Here is a 23789-nt window from a genome sequence, read left to right as displayed (position 1 = left end):
TAAACAAGCACTCCCCCCAAGTTTAGCTGTGTGTATAACGTAAGACTGATAGTATGTATGTGTTTTTCTTAAAGCAAAGTCACATCGGGCTATCTGCTGAGTCAACCGAGTGGTATCGAGCCCCTGATTTTAGCGTTGTAAATACGTAGACTTTTCGCCGTATTAGCGAGGGATCTTACGAAGTTTTATGTGTAACTTTGTAATTCAATTTTTGTATGAACAATTTTTAAATTGTTTACAATTTAAGTAAAATTATACATGTAATTTATATGCTGTACACATTGTTTTATACATGTTACTATTATTTATACGTTGACAAGAATATTTAATTAATTGAAATAATGAGAAAATACGAACCGTTGTGTACATTTATCAATTTGATAAATGTATTTCTCAACCAAGGTTTAATTTACAAACAGTAGTGACACTTATAAACTGACAAATTTATATATAATTTCCCTTGGTAACAGAAATGAAAGAACCACGAAGTAATATAAACCTGCACACACAATAGAGTTTAAATGTTAAACAATTTTATTCAAATTACAAAATTACGCTTGACGCCATCCTGTTGATCCCATTGCTACAAGTCACAACACACAACAGATATGTTGTTACTTACAAATAACTGTACCAGCACTTTACCTTTACCTGTACCAAACAGGACAACAACGAAACAAACCCTTTATTCCTGAATTAAACAAAAATCATTTTTATAAAAATCAATGAGATTCTAGAACATACTAACCTAGTTTTATGTAGTCTCTTTTTTTATTTTAAATTACCTGAGATTTGCTGCTTATAAAATAATCCACAACCCGAACCTCAGATTTTTCTTTATCATAAAAAGCGAGAATTACGTCAGCACCAGTCATTTCCACTTTGTGGTCGTCTCCGCTTCGTCCAAATGCAAGGTATTCGTTTTCGTCTACAAAAAAGATTTGTTTGCAATTAAGCACAAAGCTATACAATGGGCTAGCTGTGCTCTGCCCACCACGGGTATCGAAACTCTGTTTCTAGCGGTGTAAGTCCGCAGCTATACCGCTGTTGCACTAGAGACTTGTTATTAGTTTTTTTTATTATAAGAATCTGATCAAATATCGTAGTTCTATGTGAATCAAAGAGTAGAACATCATTGAAATTAAACGAGCTACCTAGCAAGCCTCATACCTACTTGTGTTTGACTAACATAGCAAGCCTCATACCTACTTGTGTTTGACTAACATAGCAAGCCTCATACCTACTTGTGGTTGACTAACATAGCAAGCCTCATACCTACTTGTGGTTGACTAACATAGCAAGCCTCATAACTGTTTGTGGTTGACTAACATAGCAAGCCTCATAACTGTTTGTGTTTGACTAACATAGCAAGCCTCATAACTGTTTGTGGTTGACTAACATAGCAAGCCTCATAACTGTTTGTGGTTGACTAACATAGCCTCATAACTGTTTGTGGTTGACTAACATAGCAAGCCTCATAACTGTTTGTGTTTGACTAACATAGCAAGCCTCATAACTGTTTGTGGTTGACTAACATAGCAAGCCTCATAACTGTTTGTGGTTGACTAACATAGCAAGCCTCATAACTGTTTGTGGTTGACTAACATAGCAAGCCTCATAACTGTTTGTGTTTGACTAACATAGCAAGCCTCATAACTGTTTGTGGTTGACTAACATAGCAAGCCTCATAACTGTTTGTGTTTGACTAACATAGCAAGCCTCATAACTGTTTGTGTTTGACTAACATTTCATGAGATTTTCATAAAAATAGAAATGAACACAGCAAGCTCGTTTTCTCAAAGAAAGTACTTTGACATTCAAAATGGCACAAATAATGTTATTAATATTCTGCTAATCATTAAGTTTAGTATATTGCAGAAAAGCTACGACGTATAAGTTCTATAATATCCATACATTTAACGTGTAAAATGTTTTAAAATATGTTTCATTGGAAAATGTTAATAAAATAAAATTTCAGTAAAATGTGGAATCCAAGTCCACTTACCAACTTTTCCTTCTAGTTGAATAACTATGCTCTCTCCTTCCATAATCCAACTAACTTGCATCAAACCAGGAAATATCTCTTCACAATTCTCGAAGTTGATGTACTGAACACCATAATAGAAACAGCTTTCATTTAGGTACAAATAAATAAAATTATGTGATTTATAGCAACCTTGTTATTGTTAGAAAATGATGAACTTCTCACTGAATACAAAATTGGTGTAAAATAGCTACTTTAGAATCCTTGAAAAATTTTTTGTCACGTGAATTTACATTTACAAGATTTAAAAAAACAACAACAAACAAAGATAAGTTATGCGTTGAACAATAAAATAAGATAATAATGTTGTTATCGAACATTAAACGCAGATAACAGCTTGTTACCGAAATATAAACAAACATTTTATATTTGTGTTTATAATTAAGCACAAAGCAACACAATGGGCTATCTGTGCTCTGCCCACCACGAGTATCAAAACCCGGTTTTTAGTGTTTAAGTCCGCAGACATACGACTGTGCCACTGGGGGGCTTAAACAAACACAATAACGATCCGTGATGACGAGAAAAACCCACTTGTAGGGAAAAGTATATTTTCAGAAACGACTGGTATGGATAGAGAAAGCACAAATAGAGGAGCAAACAACGTTTCGACCTTCTTTGGTCATCGTCAGGTTCACAAAGAAAGAAAGGGTTACTGACCTAGACAAAAATCAACTAACAAAAGTAAATATACCCCATGATTTAAAAAATCACGAAACCATATACGGCTGCATACCATATATTCCCGATATCAGCAGAAAAATAACCAACATTTGGCAAAAACTAGTAACAAAATATGACATTCCAGTTAATACCAAATTTATTCAAAAACCACGCACAAAACCTATACTGACAAAAACCACACCAACATTATTTATAAAATACAATGTGATAACCGCCACGACTTTTATATTGGAGAAACACGTAGAAAAATGGAAACCAGATTCAAAGAACACAAAAAGTCACCTTCACACGTTTTCGAACACTACAAATCAAATAAACACAACATAACCATAAAAAAACACCCAAATAATAAATATAGAAACAAACATAAACAAACGCAAAATTAAAGAAGCCTTACTTATACAACAACTCAAGCCCAAAATAAACCAATACAAAGGAACACCTTTATATCTATATTAATAAATATGTCCAACTTCTAAGCACACCCTTTACATTCCTACACTCAATTACATAACCGCCTTCAAACATGTGATCAGCTACCGGTCAGTAACCCTTTCTTTCTTTGTGAACCTGACAATGATCGAAGAAGGTCAAAACATTGTTCGCTTTAGTGCTTTCTCTACCCATACCAGTCGTTTTTAAATATATAAACGAAATAGCGCATTACAGAATCCATTTTAGATACTGATTGATGGCCACAAAATATGGACGATTCAGCATAGCCAGATGGTTAAGGCGTTTGACTCGTATTCTGCGGGTCGCAGATTTGAATCCCCGTCACACCAAACATGCTCGACTTTTCAGCCGTGGGGGCATTATAACGTGTCAATCAATCTCACTTTTCGCTGGTAAAAGAGTAGCCTTCCTTCTAGTCTTACGGTGCTAAATTACGGACGGTTAGCGTGGTTAGCCCTCGTGTAGCTTTGCGCAAAATTCAAACAAATCGAACAAGAGTTATGTAAATAAAATATGGACCTGTACAAACTAAAGGTAAGCTATGTCTCCACTTCAGGCTAGAACACAATTGTTAGAAAATAACTGTTTGTGGTGGATGCTTTTTTTTTAATTTCGCACAAAGTACTCGAGGGCTATCTGCGCTAGCCGTCCATAATTTAGCAGTGTAAGACTAGAGGGAAGATAGCTAGTCATCACCACCCACCGCCAACTCTTGGACTACTCTTTTACCAACGAATAATGGGATTGACCGTCATATTATAACGCCCCCACGGCTAAAAAGGCATGTTTGGTGCGACGGTGATGCGAACCCGCGACCTTCAGATTACGAGTCGCACGCCTTAACCCACGTGGCCATGCCGGGCTTATTTTTTGAAGCCCAACGAGGGGAATCGAATCCCTGATTTTAACGTTGTAAATTCGTAGACATACCGCTGTACTAGCGGGGGGCATTATAAAGCCCACATGTTTCGTGGTAATGGGGATTCGAACCTGCGACCCTCAGATTACGAATTGAGCGTCCTAACTAACTTGCCATTCTGGGTGTGGTGGACGCAATATTTAACACTAAACGCAGTGTTCTATTGTTATTGTTTTTATAAATTGTTTAGCGATAAAATGTGAAGAACTGATGAAGGCCTACGTTCTTCAATATTCATAGAACTCTTAAAATTTCATCAAAAAAGCATTTTACACATGTAGTCTGCAGGTTGTGGGTTCATGCTCGCCCTTTCAGCCATGTGGTGTCCTAAGGTAAGAGTAGATCCTGCCGTTCGATAAAACTTGTCTAAGAATGGGTGGTGTTACAAACTGCTTTCCTTGTAGTCTATCAGTTTTAAGTTAATTACGGATAGCGCTAGAGTATATCTGCGTGAAATTCAGCAAACAAATCAAGTTCAAAACGAGTTCTATATAACGTAGATCAAACTTTTAATAAAAAGTTAATGGAAGCATTTAACAGGCGTATTGAAGAGGATAACTGTAGAAAACTATGGTGGAACTATTAACAGGTCAAATCACTTCGAAAACGGAAATTTGTTAGATGAAATGTAATTGAAGAAAATGTTTGATCCCATAATGAATAAACGTTTCGGTAAGTTCATAAAAAGCAAAAGAACAGCGGTCATTATTTAGGCTTTTGATACTAGAATTCTTAACACAGGTGTTTTCAAAGTAACCCATGAATACACTACTATAAATGACACGTATGAACAACTGTTCTGCAATGTTGGACTGTATCTCTAACGTCTATTATCAATAGCAGCGATCGGTGATGTAAGAAAGAATAACAATTATCAGTTGTTTGTTATTAAGCAGAAAGCTACAAAATTGGCTATCTGTGAGGTGCCCACTGGGGGTATCAAAACCCAAGTTTTAGTATTAAAAGCTTATAGAACTACTTCTAAATCAATATCAAGTAATTATCTAATAAATAGGTGTAAATGTTGAAAAGAATTCCATTTTATTAATTTTTGCTGAAAATACCTCAGCCTGTATTCTTTTAAAGGTCAGTCTATAAATAAAAACTTACGATATATATCATTCGAAGATTACCAATGGCAGGGATATAAAAGACACGAATATGAGAGGCTAACATATAGATGTGTAGCCTTTGTTCTAGCACTTCAACAAAATGCTAGTTCTCGGACCTTTCCTTGAGACTTGTATTGGGTTATGATGCAAGTCCTTAAAACTAATCAACAACTTTTTTGTTTTTTCCTTTTTCTGACATTACATGAAAATCTATAACTAAGTGTGTAAACATTTAAACTGCCATATAAAAGGTATATTAGCAGCATTTAGCAGGCGAGCTATCATCACACAGGTTTCTAATTTCATTAGTTGTTTACTACGAGGCGCTTGTACAGATAACAATTAATTCAAGCTAATTTACGGCTCACCTATGAGAATTTTTATTATTTGTAACTTAGTCGCAGGTAGACACTTTTCAATATAGAGAAAAAGGTTTCTAAAGTGTCGTAACAAGAGTTAAAAACTGGTAGAAGTACTTTATCCGTTTATCAGGAGATTCTTTACAGACGAAAGACAAAACTTTCGAAACGTCATTTTCTACACTTCTGTGTTTACAACAGACAGTTATCGTTCATTCAGCTAAGTTTTTCATGTATTTTTCTTGTTTTGATTCAGATATTAACTAGATAGCGCATCGTGTTAAGGTCAAGTAAGTTATAGAATATTCGGAAATATTGGTGATCGAGAGACTTTGCGAAGTGTTTAGAAACTAAGCTAGAGATATAAATACGGTCAGACAGTTAGTTCACGAGTAACAAAAATGTGAATTAGTATTCAGTAACCAGTTGTTGCTTTTTAAGCATAAAATTTCAACGAAGCATTTTGATCAGTGCGAATTATTGCAAATATCCATTACTTGATCGACTAGCTTCCAAACTGTACAAGTAAATTTATTGTCTAATTACAACTATATAATCCAATGGTTTCAGTGCAGAAGTCGTACAAAATATATTTATAAATATAGTGTGGACCGTTAAAGACAGCGCAGACAGCCCTCGTGTAGCTTTGCGCGAAACGTAAAACAAACCAAACCGTTAAAGGTAAAAAGGGAACTAACCTTCTTGTATATCAGTTGTGGATAGTTGTCTCACTAGTATTGGTAACCACAGTGAATAATTTAAACATTTATAATGTTAAACTGGTCCAATGATCATGCTAGCACAACCTAACACAGCTTAAGAAAAACTGTGTTACGTGTAGTTTCGTTTTCCGTACGGTCCACCACGTATGAATTGTTATTTGATCTAACACAGGGACTACTTGTTATAGTACTTTTATCAATGTAACGTACCGACAAGTCTCTCTATACTAGTTAATTTGCATAGTTCCAAAAATTGGTTTTAAATTACGGACGGTTAATGCAGCTAATTTTTGTCCGAAATTCAACAAAACAAACAATATATAAAAGTAGTCCTTTCGTAATTTATTTATAAGTAAACAAGCATTTTTAGAAAAGTGTGTTGTGGTAGTTGTTTATAAATACTTTCATGACACATTTTCTATAAATAAAGTCAGTTCACATGGGAACAACACTCTCTTGTGGTTTATTTTTTAAAATCATACATTTCTGAGAATGACTAGTATTTCTAAAAATATTTTCTCTGTTATTTTATTTGTGTCATAATAGTATCTGTACGGAAAACTCACTGTGGCAATTTATTTATACAACTATAATAACTCTGTACAGTTATTTCTCTGTTGATCTATAAGTTCATTAATTCTGTAGAAATCTTCCTTTGGGAGTTCATTTATATATATTTCTAGTGTCACCGTGGGAGTCTTTATAAGATAGTTTATTTGTAAAAACCTGAGATTTTTATGGAAGTATCTCCATGTTAATTTATTTGTATAAGTGCAGCCTTTCTGTGGAAGTCTTTATCTATCAGTTTATCTTTATGCATGTCTTTTTAAGACAACTTTTATTATATGTCCAATATTTCTACGCAAGACTTTCTATAGAAATCTGTTCTTTAGTATTTCTGTATAATTTTTTATGTAAGTCGTTAAAACAACTTTGAATTTCATATTCTGTTAAAAACCAGATTTAAGAGAGATATTTATACTAACAGCCTCCTTTAGTTCCTTCAGGTCTGCGGGCACTTTGAGATTTTGACGGTCAGGGATATACACCTGTCCAAAGCTCTCCGAAGCAAGGATGCAATAGATACTTAGCCAGTTGATGTCAAACACAGTTAAGATACCCGGCAGTCGAAGGCTGATGTCCTTCCCGTTGTAACCCTTAATTTTAGATAAGCTAGAAGGATATATATTTAACATATACATTAGTGTAGTACCCAGTTATTAATATATTTGTTTGATTTTTGTTTTTACTTAATATTTGATAGCTAGTCTACTAAACTTTTAACTTATTATACAAACTTAAGTATATCAAGCCAATAATCAAATATTTCTGAAATTATTAATGAAACACGAAACCTATCTACAATTCGCAACAAACTAATTAAAACAAACATGTCATAAAACATCTTATAATTACAAATATTATGCTTAGCAGTTTATCTGCTTTGCTACGCTCACAATTTTAATAACACTGTTCTTAACAGTTTATAAATATTATTTGCTTGACCTTAATTCAGCCCAGCTAATGATCTTCGACACTGAATAAGTAGTAGTCTGAGTTATGATTCATAACAGACAATAAATAAATCTTAACTGGTATTTTTTACTCACACACACCTAACTCTAAATCTAAAACTTTGAGAGGAATATAACAAAAATGTTTACAATAAAACAGTAATCGTATATGATAGCCTGCCAAACCATGAGTAAGCTACATTTGTTTACTTAGCACTAGAATATATAAAATATAGTTGCTTAGTGTGTTTAATTCGACAGTTTATTCATCTTTATTCTAATAACTGTATTCCAAGAGAAAAGTTTAAAGTAAATGAGATAGAAATAACTTATTAATAAAATATTCCCTGAAACAGAGACGTTTATTCTAAACTTTTTAGTTAATTTACCTACCTTCCTGTTTCATCGGGTACTTTGGTTCCACCACCGTTCGGCTTTCCACTGCCAACTAAAAAATAGGTATCTGAAAAACAAATTACGGAAACTGTATAGCAAAAACAATGTAATGATACAAGTATTAAATAATATAATATGCTCAATAATACAAATGTTAAATATCTTAGTCTCTTTGGAGATAGCACAGAAATACATTAATAATTATTATTATTTGAACATTTGCCCTTGTTGACTTAGCGATAAACTTGAGAACTTATAGCCCTAAAATCCAGAGTTTGAAAGCAATTAAATGAATAAACAAACTTTTAAAATTTCACACATATTAATCTATTAGTGATTAGAAGTATAACCTAAGTTATTATACAAAATAAGTCTCGATATCTTTTGTAAATGTTTGTACAGTTATATGTAATTTAATATACATATTTGCATAACAAGTCTACAGGAGCTTTACACGATATAAATTCACATAATTTCTTCAGATAATTATTAAGAAGTTAAATACTGGGCTATCTCTGCGCTTCACACTATCGGTGTCAAAGCCCAGTTTCTCGTATTCTAAGTACGAAGACATACCGCTGTGCCACTGGAGAGGCTTCTAAGAACTACTATATGTATAAGTGACAGTATTTGATATTGGGGGCGCTTGTGAATATACAAGTATATAGTCTTAAGAACTTATATACAGGTTTCACTACAAAATGCAGCTTTGTATAAGTCAAATACTTAACGAACGACATCGGTATGAATAAAATGTTTAAAATAGATTCACCTCAACTTAAATAGTGTGTTTATCTCATTATTGTGCTTTTAGAAAGCTCAGATATTTATTTGATACTTAGAAGTTTTAAGTCTTTGAATCATTTTAATCGACTTTGAAGTTTTTCGTCTAAATGTAATTAGTTTTGTCAAGCATATCTTAAACAACTACTGTACTTTCTACTAGTACGTCAAACTATTCGAGGTATGTGAAAAAAAATTATGGTGATGATTAATTTTTATTAAAATTAATAACTATTAATATTGGAACTTTCTATAATAACAACAAACTCAAGGCCATTTAAAACACCCAACATTTGGGTGACCTCTAGTCACATTTTATACAGGGTTTATCACTACATTGTTCATAAAATCAGAGAACACTACGACAATCATCAAACTTAATTCTAATGTAAAATAGCATCGTAAAATGCTCCAACTGAAATATTTTACCTAATCATTCATTTACTTAATTTAGATAAAGATACAACTTCTAAATCATAAGATAATCCAATTCAAATTACAGAACATAATTTTCATCAAAATGATTAATTAGTGAATTTAAATAAAAATAAGACATGTTTTATTTTGGAGGGAGATGTCAAAAAAAAATGCTGTTTATATTTTCAAACTAGCTTCCAGCCAGACACTAGCCCTCAGAGGGACCCAAAACATAATAATGCGAATATAAGTTTCTTTGTTTTAAATTTCGCGCTAGCTGTCCCAATTCAACCGTGTAAGGCTAGAAGAAAGTCACCGCTAATTACAATTTGCACAATAATACTCACCTTAAGATATTAATGTTTATTGTTACTTTCATAATAACTGTTTTATTGTTAAATAAATAATGCCACCATGTAGTTTACTACGGATATACATTTGTATCACACCTGGGGCGGAGCCGTCATAGTAAAAGTTGGACAGATAGATAGTCTTGGTATCTTTAATGACCACAGAATCAGCACGAACTCCATGTGCAAGTGACTTTAGTGGTCCAATGGATTGTTCTACTGGAGACACGAAGTCTTTTGGGATGACGACGTGGCCATAGTCAAACTGAAATTAAATGTGAATGTTGAAAAAAATTCCATTTTGAAAATTGCTTTAATTTTTCCTAAGTCGTTTTATTCCACTTTTGAAACTTGTATTGAAAAATGAAGCAAGTGGATAGTTTAAATTAGGTCTTGTGTATTCTGTAGCTTTAACTCGAAATTATTTTGAACTAAAATCATTATCACCAAAAAGAAAAGCCTATACGGAAACATACTGACGTTCTTTCCATACGTTAAATAATAAATTATAAATGATGAATGATTGTGCTTGTGAGAGAATATGCATACATCGCTAGTGACATCGTATGTCGCGTGTTCTCCTCCACAGACAGTCCACTCAGCTCGAAAACAGTAATAAAACAAACGACAATGCTTCAAGCAACAATTTCCTTTGAAAGCAGCTGTATTGCAGTTACTGCTCAATTATAAAGACCTCTTGCACGTGTACATATATAATACAGTCCATACTTATATGAATAAGAGCTAAACAAATTAATGGCATCATTCTAAGTTTGGATTTGTGTGTTTAATAAGCATAATGACTATATTTTACAATAAGATTTTCCTCCTTTTAAATCATGAACATCACTGTGTTTCTTTCCAATATTTGTTGCATAAACAAACCTTTCCTAAGCACTTTACTTTCCAAAGAGGAAATTATTATCAAGTAACAGCAATACAATTGAATTTTAACAATGTAAAATATGCGTAATTTAACAGATGCAGAGAATCTAACTTCCATGACATGTTTTGAGAAACATTGTTCTGATAACATTGGTGTTTGTTGTTCGTGAAGACTTTTAAGATTAGCCAAATGTAGAGTAGAAAATTGTATCAAATATTCTATCACTCAAACCATCCTATCGAAATAAGGATCAATATATAAAACATTTACTCTCATTATATCACAGGATTCATATTACGACTCGTACAATTCTTAAAACATTTACTATTGAGTATAACACTTATTTGATATAATACACAATAAAACGTGAACAGTACACTAATATTATATTATTATTGCTTTCTACACAGAATACGCTGTCACACCTATCTTTACAAAATATAGTATATGTACTGCCCTCATTAACTGACTCAAATCACAACAGGAAATTTAATTACAGTGCAATCTAACTGTACAAAAGTCAAATTTACATACAAAATAAAATAAAAAAATTAGAAACCACATTCATGTAAAATAAACAAGGTTTTAATATAACAAACAAATTGCACGTGTAAAGTTTAACATACAAAGCAAACTCTTCAAGATATAAAACTAAAATGAAAAAAACATGCAAACCAAGATTAAACCTTTTGAATTACATTAAAAGTAAACTACAGAAAGATTTATAATAATGAAAATATACCACAAAAAGACTTAAGGTAAAGACACGCCCATGATTTTCACACCACACAGAAAATATTAGAAATAATAATGAAAGTCACACTTATATATACACTTACATATATACAAACATATAAATGAATAAAAACCAATAATGATTAGTGATGAGAATAAAATCATAAATTTACAATAAATACATATATGCATTATCTGGAGAAATAGGACCTTCCTGTTTTCACGTAGCCACAACAATAGATCTTCCAGTGTAGTGAAGGCCCGGCATGGCCAGGTAGTTAAGGCCCTCGACTCGTAATTTGAGAGTCGCGGGTTCAGATCGCTGTCGCACCAAACACGTTCGCCCCTTCAGCCGTGGGAGCGTTATAATGTGCGGTCAAACCCATGATTCGTTGGTAAAAGAGTAGCCCAAGAGTTGGCAGTAGGTAGTGATGACTAGTTGCTTTCCCTCTAGCCTTACACTGCTAAATTAGGGACAGCTAGCGTAGATAGCCGTCGTGTAGCTTTGCGCGAAATTCAAATCAAACCAAACCAGCGTAGTGGTAGATTGTCATCGAGCCATAGTCTTGGCGTATTACCTATTGAGGTCTTGCAACAGCCTTTTGAGTCTATACTAGAATAGCTCAAAAACGGTGTACCTCCTCCTCATGCTGTGAAGGCAGTTCTTTATTCTTCAGGAGACAGTCTTCTTACTGGATAAAAAGTGTTCAGGTCTTCATACAGCAGGCTTGTTCTTGGCAGTGGCACTTTAATACAACAGTCTGCTTCAGTTTAAGGGTACTTTAAGTTCTGTTGGAGACACTATCGTTAGATCTATTTTCCTTTAGTCATGTGGTGATCCAATGGTTGATATACGTACTCCCATGTAGATGTTCGGTGCCGTGTGAATTTTCTCTATTGAGGGTAAAATCGTCTTTGCTAGTTAGAGAGTGTCAGATATTCTCAAACATTCCTGTCACATGGAGGAACTCTGTGATGACGTGACTGCCAGAAAGGCTCTTTAGATTTAGGTGTGGAGTACATTCGGTGCACATCAGACAATAAAGTACTTCTCCACTGGCCACTTACTTATTGGATCATTCAGAAATCTGTGGTGAGCTCCTGTGGACCCAGTTAGCTTTGTCTAATGAGCTGCCGGTAAAGTGGGCTCAATTGGGTAATGGATATTGGTTCGCAGAGCATGTCACTACAGATGTCTAACCAGTTAGTCCTATATCTGCAGTCTGTTTGCTGGTAGCCAGAGATGATAGTTCTCTACAGAATTGAGGGTTAGTCTATCAGTAGCTTCAAATAAAGCTCACATGTGACATGAGTTAGCCAATAGCTCATATTTATCTATTGGCTTTGACTCTACCTGACCAAATATAAGGTTAACACCTCGAGTCTTCAGAACCACTGAGTAGTGGGAAATTTTGGGAAGATCGCAAAACAAGTAATTCTCAATATACTCACTCTTCTTGTTTAGCTAATGGCTTCTTTGGTCTGACAATCAGAGAAATAAAAACTTACATCTGAAAGACTATTTATAAATAAGATAGCCAGAAAGGTTAAAAAATAGTAAAATGAATTCAGATTGGTCAAAAATTTGGCTTAAGGTTTAAAACCAAATTGTAATGGCCATGGCCTAGATACAACAACTATCTAAAAGTTCACTTAGTAACAGAGTATAAAATATATTATTGTCAAATAATATTTATATAAATCTACATATACTCATGAGTATTGTATATCCCCTGCAGATTAATCCTTATAATCTGTGAAGATATTAATCCCCCAGACTTCACTGGGTTTCAGATTTGACCTACATCCAGCTATGCTTCTCAGGAATACCATTCCATTGACAACATATCACAGCAATTTCTGAATTTCAGAAATATTTCCTTTACTATTGTCTGGTTGTAAAGCAAACAGAGCCCTGGGTCCAGTAGAAAGAGAAAGGACGGCAAGACTATAAATTGGGGTTTATACACAAATATGTCAGCCATGGTGCTAACCTTGTTCTTATGATGAAGGAAATTTCTTAACATTAACATGTCATTTCCTTTCAATCTCCTTTTCAGGTACAATATTGTTGTGTCAAAACTGAAAAATCTGCTAAACATTACATAACACTCATGAATGACTTTGTATAAAGCCCATACATGTGTACAACATCAGATAGACATGTTTATTAAAACGTATATAAACAAATATATATATATATATATATATTAACACTACACATTACCACACACACTAGTAACTAAAACAAACTGTCTCTGGTTTGTACTACATTACATTGGTAACCTACATAAACCACATCCACTAACATCTACAAGTTGTTAAATTCAATTCATTTTATTGACATTAGCAAATACGTATATACTGGCAGAATTCAGGCAAACTAAGACCATGCAGCTAAAATTATCTTGAATAGCTACTACTATAACTTACAAGTTCAGACAAATTTAGGAAAAATTCAACAGTCTTCAGTGAAAATATGTTTGCTGTCCCACACAGCTGCCTTCACCAGTATCTGAGCTAGCAGTTAATCCATTATCTTCATTCACCATCATAAAACATAAATACAGACAAATCTAGAGAATCAAAGACCATTTCACTTAGATCCATAACAATTTGACTCACATTCCATGATAAGAAACTGCAATGCCAGTAATGAGCTTCATGCAGTCTGCTTTGCCAAACTGGCAACACTACTCTCAAGATATTTCTTCATAGTTCATTGATAGTTCATAAAATATTTGTTTGTTGTAACACCCATTTGATGTTGTCAGTCTTGCAGTCAACATGATGTCATAACTTCATGGTAATCAAGCAACTGTTACAAGATATTCAATGGACATATCTATAAAACTATGTTTCCTATCTTGGAAACTAAGGATTGTAAAATCATATTGAACCCATCATTATTATGGCCTATGCAAAATCATTACTCTTTTATAATCAAATGGAAACTTACAAAATATGATTCCAACACTTCAGATAAAATACTACCAAATAATCAATTACTACAGTTTTTATGTTGTAAATTATTTATATTATCAGTGATTGTCCTACGTGCTAGTAATCAAAGGGAAGGTTACATAATATTTTGCCTCCATTGTACAGTAAATATCACTTAATAACTCAGAAAGCAAGAAATCCTAGTTCCTTTCAGTCATTTATTTCCAAACAAATGATCATACTAGTTGCTGATCCAATAGTTAATCCAGTTATCAGGAGGTAGATATCTCAACCTACCACTTAAACCATCCAGTACCTCTTTTTCAAGCTCCTCATCTGGTTTGTCTTGCAGAGCCAGATAAGCATCTGCCTCTTCATCAGTGAGGTGAGATGATACTGAATAATACTTCCACTTTTTCCCAACTCTTCAGTCTCCTACTCTGATTCCTGGTCAGCATGAGAAACTGGCTAGTAACATATGGTCTGAGCTTGTTGACTTGCTCCATGTGTCTGTATCTTATATGTCAATGGACTAATCTGTCTAAGAAAAGACAAGGACCTGTACAACAACAGCTGAGCTACTTCCAGGCTGCTAGCATGTGCCAAAGTCAATCCAGTCTCAATGGTGGAACTTACTTTCCTTGACTGATTTGTTGTAAAACCTCCTCTATGCCAATAAGGGCTCTAATCAGTCCACATATTCTTGTGGACACTATGGAACATCTTATCTGGGAGAGGACCATATATCAAGTCCACAAAAGATAAGTATTTCAGCATAACGCTCTAATTTTGTGATAATTGAGCAACCACCACCAGACAATACGTGGATGCGTATCTAAGTGACTAATCTCAGTATCTTTGAAAACAAGTTGTAACACCCTTGTGGTCTTGTCATACTAAATAGCTCGGTGAACATCACTTGATAGCTAAGAAAGTAAGAAATGTTTTTTATTTCAGTACAGAAGGTATCTGTCTTAGTTAGTTTGACTGAGATTAGCCATGTTATGACTACAGAACATTTCTCCACTGTCAAATATATATATGCACATCAAATTTTACACTATAAATAAAAATAACAATTCTAACTGAACTTAATTCTTTTACTCAAAAATATTTAAAAACAAATATTTTGTAGCTTTGCAAAATTTATTTTGTGTAATATACAGAAACCAATTTAAGATATATTTGAAATTTGATCACTTTGTACCACCAAGGAGTATTACCTTTAAGTATAGTTTTATATGTACTAAAAACCTGTCATTCTCTAGCTATGAACTTAACCATGTTTTGTTTCTCATGTAGCTTTAGTTTTCTACCAGCTTTCTGTAGAGAGGTTTTATGATGTCACAATAAGAGGATTGGACAGGAGTTAATACTGACGACTAGACATTTTGAAACATTATATACCTGTTAAAGGGGTGAGATAAAATTATCTTACATAACACACAAGCTATATATAAATAATAAGCATATTAATTCACAAAAATTATATTCTTAGGCAACACACACAATTATGAAACACTACATATCTTGAAAATCCATCATAAGCAATTCGTTAATACTATAAGCCTATCTATTACATGCTGTGAGAGTTACTTAAGCAGAGAGTCAACACTAAACACTGTAAGAGCTGTAATGAAACATTTTATTGCTGCTTTTGACACAAAGAGTGTTTTTAAGTTTTTTTGTCAAATTTCTTCATCTAAGATATATTTCAAATACATTTTTTTTTTAATATCATAGATTCTGAGAGTACATCTCAGTACACTTCCATAAGTAACATGGAAACATAAGACGGGTAAGTAACCAGTTTGTTGTCACTACAATCTAGAAGTTTTGAAGACCTACTTAAGCGACTTATCTAAATTATATTGTTTGAGAGTCATGTTTCTTAAAACTGACGCTGAGAGTCCTACTTAAACAAACTGTTAATAGCATGTACCCTGAAAGTTCAACCTAAAAATCTGTTCACAACCGATCAGTATACTCCCTAAACTATTGGTCTGTGTCATATATTCTGAGAGTTATACTCACGGCTTCTTGACGAGACCATACACTTAACCACTTGAACTGGTTGATAGTTTTTCCCGTTGGCAGCGTAATAGTAATGTTTCTGTTGCTTTTCGTCCCTATATTTTTTTCGCTGAAAAAAATAACAGCTGATAAGCAGAACAAGGTTTATCTGACCAGTTGGTGTAAAAAAGCAATACTGAACGTACTTATACTTTATACTAATTGTTTCCGCTGTATTTCTCTGCTTTTAATGTGACTTATTGTCAGATTAGTTCTCTCCAGTACATACTACCTTTATTCAAGTGTCTGTGATTGTAATGATATAAAGTTATTTTGTACAACAAAACTAATTTTAATATTCCCGGTTTTAAATTATTTCTGTAAGTTTCTTTATTTGTCTTAATTTCATGCAAAGCTACACGAGGGCTATGTGCGCTAGCCGTCCCTAATTTAGCTGTGTAAGACTAGACAGAGGGAAGGCAGCTAGATGAAGACTAGATGAAAGTAGCTAGTCTAATATATACCACCCACCGCCAACTTTTGAACTACTCTTTTCCCAACGAATAGTGGGATTGACCGTAAAATTATAACACCCCCACGGCTGAAAGGGCGAGCATTTTTTTTGTGTGAGGGGATTAGAACCCGAGACCCTCGGATTACAAGTCGAGCGCCCTAACCACCTGACCATGTCAGTAAAAGAGTAGCCCAAGAGTTAACGGTGGGTGGTGATGACTAGCTGCCTTCACTCTGTTCTTACTTACACTACTAACTTAGGGACGGCTAGCGTCGATAGCCCTCGTATAGTTGTGCTCGAAATTCAAAAACAAATATAAGCGCGACAAAACAATTAGAATTGTTACATTTTGTTACATTCCTGTTTTAACCACAACAAAAACTATAATGTTACCTGCCATTATAATTCCATCTTAACTTCAACAAAACAAAAACTATAATTGATACTTGCCACTACAGTTCCACTTTAATGTAGCAAAGGAATAATAACTGGTAGATGTTTTAAACGTCTAAATAATAATCTAAATTAGGAATTGAATATGGACTATATCTTCATTAGTGTTTTTGTCCTTTAAAGTGATTGGTTAAAAATTAAATATACCTTCCGAGATTATTCGGTACGATTTCACCCTGAGGAGAAGGATGTTCTGTGTTTCCAACCCAAAAAACAGCATCTAAATGTTTTAAAAATCAAACATGGATTATTTTGCTTTGTTTTATTTTTTTCAGTGGATGCCCTTGATTACGACAAAGAGCTGACACAACATTTATTCTCTGTAAAAATAAATTATTTTCGATTGTAAATTCTATAGTTTGACCATGTTAAACCATTATTTAGTTATCCTCGACATAAAAACGCATTGTTATAGTTCCACGTCTTGAAATTATTGTTCACTCTGAAATGGAGAAAAACATTATCAACAGAGGTCATGCATAACACGTTTCATTCAGAAAGTGCATCAAAATTAAACACAAACATCCCATAATAGGTTTTATAATGTACAAAAACATTATTTTAGAAACAAACATTAAGCAGAAAACTCACCCTTAAGAAATTATTTTTATTAGCAATTAAATACGTTATTTTCATGTTGAATGACCTGTTATATTTGTTTTTAACCTATTCAAAATAAATGAGAACCAATATTTGTCTTAGTGTTTTATATTTTGATCTCAATAGATGGCGCGAGCAACACCTTATGATTTCTTTGGATGGACAATTGCCAAAGTTGGCATTTTACACCTAACGGTCAATATTCATAAATAAAAGAATCATTTAATTATATCGTGAATAGGTTTAACTTTCAACTAAATAAATTAAATAAAAATATGTAGAAACAACTTTCTTTATCTGGTAGACCATTTTATTAATTAAATCCTAAAAAGAAATAACACGCGTTGACCAAAAGTGAATGTTTGTTTTTTGAATTTCGCGCAAAGCTACTCCAGGGCTATCTGTACTAGCTGTCCCTAATTTAACAATGTAGGACTAGAGGGAAGGCAGCTAGTCATCACAACCCACCGCCACCTCTTGGGCTACTCTTTTATCAAATAATAGTGGGATTGACCGTGACTTGATAACGACCCCACGGGTGAACGGCATGTTTGGTGCGACGGGGATTCGAACTCTCGACCCTCAAACTACGAGTCGAACGCCTTAACCCACATGGCCATGCCGGGCCTAAAAGTGAATGTATTCTCGGAAATTGATGCATTTGTCTATGATAAATTAAATAAGCTACGAAAAAAAAAATACTGTGTTTAAAAATAGATGTAAGTAAACTTGCGATTTCACAAAAAATCACGTATTTCAGTTCTGAAATAAACGGGACGATGAATGATCCGATCTTTAAAAAACGGAATTTATGTTTTCTATGGGTCTTTATTACTGCAAATTAAAGCAGGAAACATGTTTTATTTATCAATAATTTTAGTAAACTGAGTTTTTCATCGTATTAAGTAAGCTCTATAAAATATTTATATTCTTGATAATGAACAAAGAGAACAAAGAAACAGTGAAATACCTGGTCCTTTTCCATCGTAGTAAAATTCACTTATGTAGAAAGTAGTTGAGCTTGCTGCGTAAACTTTTCCCCTGACTTCATGGGCATTAGTCTTAAAGTCACCAATATATGTACCAAAATACTTGGTGGTGTCTCCTTTTGTGTATTGGAACGGAAATTCAGTAGAGATAAGATTGTTTGGACTACATGTATTTTACTGTTAAAAGCACACTTATATAGGCAACTCAGTAATTTTTATACAATGAAAACTGAACATCATATACTGTTAACTATTGCAGTGGTCAATGTCTATTAGTTAAATATGTATTAGCGTTTAACAAATTTTTCTGTTCCAGGTAAAACGTTTGACATGTCTAGTTGTATTCGTCCAAATTAGTGTAGTTAAATTATTCCCACACAATGATAATTATCTATGCAAAGATTACAAAACTAAATATATTTACGTGCAGTTTCTAATAGTTTTTTAAACAGACGCGCCATTTAAACAGAACAAGAGCCGTATCTATATGACTCATGCATTTTTAACATATCTGCTGCAATATCGAAAACATCATGAAAAATTTAATAACATAAAAATACACATTAATATGTCAAAATGAGTTATCGTAATTCCTCTCTTTACAAATCGGTTTAAAAAAAGTTGGACACACAAAATAAGCTCTATTATATACAGTGGACATTAAACAGAATCAAACACTTTAGCGAGTTACTAAGCTATGAATAACTTAGTGGCGTAACGTTATCAAATAATAATACTATTCCATTGAATAGTGTAAAATGTTTGTGGTGCAAAATGAATGAGATACCACTGCTTCATAGTATCTACTGGCCATGTAATGGCACAGTCCTTGAATTTGGTATAATCCATTGATGCACGACCACATTCCAGAAAAAAACGGTTGAATATTGCTATATTCGGTGAATTTATTATCACAAACTGGTATAAAATGGTACCGTAATGACGTAGTACATGGAAGTACGATCATGTTGTGGTGTAAAATGGCTAAATACTAATACAATTAATGGAAGTAATATCATATTTTAGTGTAACGAGGTGGAATAGTTGTGTAATCTATGTATGCGAGGCCATATTATTGTAGTATAGAATGGCTGAATAAGAGAATAGTTCATGTATAAACGATCAAAGTAAATATAGAATGGCAGAATAGTGATTCTATTGAATACTGGCTGACCAATGGATTAGTATTTGTTGATATAAAACGGCCACGAAGCGTTTCCATCAGTTTGTGTAAAGTAATCATAAACGGACAACACAACCACTTCTTTTGTTACCACTTTGGTTACCAAATAATGGAAGCGAAATTTTATATTACCAAATAATCAAGAGGTAGATACGACATGTATTCCTTTTTATTACACACATTGTAGGGCGTGACACTTCACCTAGTTACTAGAGGATATATTTTAATAACTTTATCTACTTATACTGCTGTTAGTGCAACCATGATATATATGCAAAAGAAAAATCTATGTGTCAATCTGTTTGTCCCTCATCTAACTACTTTTAGATCACTTAAGCAACCTCAACCAATCATTGTAGGATGATGGTTTGGATTAAAAGACATGTTAATCTAATAGGTTCACAGCCTTATCCACCCGAATTAATGCTGCTATTGAGCATTTATTATTTTGGATGTAACGTATTGTTATATACATTATTGGATGGTATCATGTCTTTTAAAACAAATGAAAACCTTTATTAAACTTTCTATGTGATTGATCGAGTGTTTTAAATTTCTTGTAAAGCTACACAAGGACTATCTACGCTAACCGTCCCTGATACACACAATGTGGAGGTTGAGCACACAAGCATCTTATATATCTCTCAGAGTGTGTGCTAACACTCTCTTTGGAGGAATACAATTAAAACACAAATAGCCGCCATTACTGAAATCATACTATAATGGAACTCTTGCTTATTTGATACTGGAAAACCTTTTTTATCACGCAATGCTCAACCCCCAACTTCGCGAAATTTTATCCTGTGCGAATGCAGATTTGCAATAGACGTCACGATTTTACAGTTTCGTTTCTGTTTCCCGTCACAAATAACTTTATTCTTCTCTATTCTCAGAGTGCTGATGCGACGTCACGAATACGTCACACGCAAATCTAATGCACTGGCACCATCTTTATCTATAATAGTACTGCCTGTTGTATGTCCACGTAAATACTTCGCAGGGTGAGGTTGGATTCTTATGAAAATTGGTATGGAGGCTCATTAAGTCCTTGGAGAAATACACACAAATTTTCAATTTTGCGTTTTGTAGTTTTTATGAGTATTTTTACGGGATTTTTTTTACCACTACTTCGCCCTTGTTGATGGTTCTTTACCACATTTGGCATTATGGTTTGTTGGGTCCATGAGGAGATACATACGAAGTTATAGTTTTACATTTTGTGTTTTGTTGTTTTTATGGGCGTTTTAAAAAATATGTAAAAAGGAAACAACGTTTTATGTCCTAATATAACCTTTCATTAATTATGAATTTACATAACTTCCATCCAGGGTGCGGCTATCCCAACTAGTACTATATAATCTTATCTGAAGTTTCTACTCCAACTGCCACCATAAGACTAATATAAAGAGCCGTTTTTCAGTCATAAACTCACCTCCTACTTTTTCATTGTGGAAGTACATTAAGAGCTGGGTGTTGAAAGTGGGTAAGAAAAAGTCACTATTTTCGCTGCTATCTCTTCCTACAAAGTCTCTCTGACCGTCGCACAGTGTACACCATGTTTTAATCATATACATATGAAGTTTTTAAAATTTATACAAAGCTTTTGGTGAAGTAATAATGAATACTGTAATAACGTGCTATTTTATAAAAAAATGTGTGAAAGTCAGGATTTATCATAGTGTCTACTCCGACATTTTCAAAAGTTATGAACACAACTCGAATGAAGAAAGGGTACCTCAGCTTGTAATATATATCATAAAATATTTATATTACAAGTATACAAAACTTGTTAAAGTATTTAAGATTTTTTTATTCTTCTAAGTGGGGGGCGGTATGTCTGTGGATATACACCGCTAAAATGAGGAGTTCGATTCTTATAGGTGGACACCTTAAATAGCCAGTTGTGGCTTTACTATAAAGCACTTACATCTTTTTAATGCGTTTTTATTTTTGTACAAAACAGAGAGAAAAAATGACCAGAAAAAAGAAAGGTATTTCTTACCCGCAGCAAAGAAGAAAATTTTAAAAAATAACAAAAACGTTATTTTATCCATCCGTCAGATTCTCAAAGGATTGAAACTTGTCTTCAGGTTTCTGGAAATGGGTAAAGTAACGTATAAACACTACGACTTTAAATATAAGATGCATATTTTACTTTACTTACAATTCTAAATAGTTTATAAAATAACTTGCGTACAATCTACTAAAAAATTGTAATATGCCAATACCTTATTTTATATATTATTAAGCGCAAAGTTAAACAAGATCTATCTGCGCTATTATCACCTCTCGAATGTTACAAGCCCTAACACTCAATGTCAAGCCTCTTGATGGCTGTAAAAAATATAAAAAAATGAATAACATAACTACTTCGATTACTATAAAAGTTAAAACATCGTGGTAATTAATTCACGCCTTGCTTTATATCAAAATGATAAATAGTTTCCAACCTAGTTTTAGTGAAAACATAGTAAATTTAATGCTATGATGTCATAAAAAAAGAATTAATCTTACTAAAACGATGAGAATAGCTTGTGTAAAACATGACGTGAATAATTAATTCTTAATATATGCGTTTGAAATACTTACTCAATCTACAATTGGAAGCTTTTCCACTTTTCAAATCAACCGATGACAGTTTTTAATCAGTTTATACTGTCAGTCTCGATAGTTATCGCTTGATTGAACCTTGCTACTCTGATACTTCCACGTGACATCACGACTTAAAGTAACATACTCGTGAGAAGTTAACTTTTTTTTCTTACGAGCAAAGCTTCACCAGGTGTGAGTCCTTCCCCTGCCGGAAAGAATATGAACTACGTCATTTACAAGAACTGACATAATACTTTATCCCACCGAAACACATCAGAATATGAATTTAATAAAGCTAGAATGCTATGTTTGAATTTGAGAATTCGTTATTTCCCTTCAGTATGAGCTTGCTACGAGAACGGTTTTGTTTTGAGTGGAGGACTGACATGAACGTCAATAAAATGTATATAGAAAGAACTACACTAACTTAAGTCCAGAAACATCTTATACATCTTGAATGCACTAAAATATTACATTTATTTCCTAAGTTGTACACGTCTTTTGGAGAAAATTGGGTCGAGATCGAACATCTACAAACGAAGTGTTACAATAACTAAATACAAACCGCTAAAGATCACAGGATAACGCTCTCAATATTCACTCTTATTTGAAATTTACCTGGTGTACATGATAGCTCCTGTAACCGGAAAAGCACAACGACTACTTCCTGGCATACTTTTGGGGACGTTTCCTTTACATACTAATACAATGTTCTCAGTTATGTTATCTACACCTAACGGATACACATAAATGGAAGTTTATGTGTACTGGAAAACTTTTCATAAAAGTTGGGAAGATTTGCTAGATTTTAGAACGTTTTACAACTTAACAAAATAGACTCCCAGTGGCATAGCGGTATGTCTGCGGACTTACAACGCTAATAACTGGGCTTCGATACCTGTGTTGGACAGAGCACAAATACCCCTCTGTGTAACTTTAAGTTTAATTACAAACAACAAACTTAGTAAAATATTTATTAAAATGTATATCATCGTTGATATTTATCATTTCTTGTAGTTTCACAACATTCAGTTTAATTTTTTTAATATTAGTAAAGTATTACTTAAAGGTTATATAAGCATAGATCTCTATAATTTTAAACTAATAGACACGAATAAAGGCAAC

At 33.5% G+C, this 23789-nt stretch overlaps 1 protein-coding gene across 1 annotated transcript in view; it reads right to left on the bottom strand.

The window, feature by feature from the left end:
- The window catches only part of LOC143229149 (protein Skeletor, isoforms B/C-like), a 49512-nt gene extending 26237 nt beyond the window's left edge, over positions 1-23275 (bottom strand). The window contains exons 1-11 of the mRNA XM_076461033.1: positions 23139-23275; positions 22662-22869; positions 22075-22166; positions 18871-19005; positions 17448-17520; positions 16355-16463; positions 9856-10021; positions 8204-8273; positions 7283-7469; positions 2006-2108; positions 786-928 (exon numbers count right to left, since the gene is read on the bottom strand). Of these exons, the coding sequence (XP_076317148.1) occupies positions 786-928; positions 2006-2108; positions 7283-7469; positions 8204-8273; positions 9856-10021; positions 16355-16463; positions 17448-17520; positions 18871-19005; positions 22075-22126 (1038 nt within the window). The 5' untranslated portion in view covers positions 22127-22166; positions 22662-22869; positions 23139-23275. The remainder of the gene's footprint in view (positions 1-785; positions 929-2005; positions 2109-7282; positions 7470-8203; positions 8274-9855; positions 10022-16354; positions 16464-17447; positions 17521-18870; positions 19006-22074; positions 22167-22661; positions 22870-23138) is intronic.
- Positions 23276-23789: the final 514 nt, after the last annotated feature.

The sequence above is a fragment of the Tachypleus tridentatus genome, chromosome 10 (genome assembly GCF_004210375.1).
Source record: "Tachypleus tridentatus isolate NWPU-2018 chromosome 10, ASM421037v1, whole genome shotgun sequence".
NCBI lineage: Eukaryota > Metazoa > Arthropoda > Merostomata > Xiphosura > Limulidae > Tachypleus > Tachypleus tridentatus.
The sequence above is the reverse complement of the archived record's forward strand: the minus strand, read 5'-3'. Positions and strand labels throughout refer to the sequence as shown.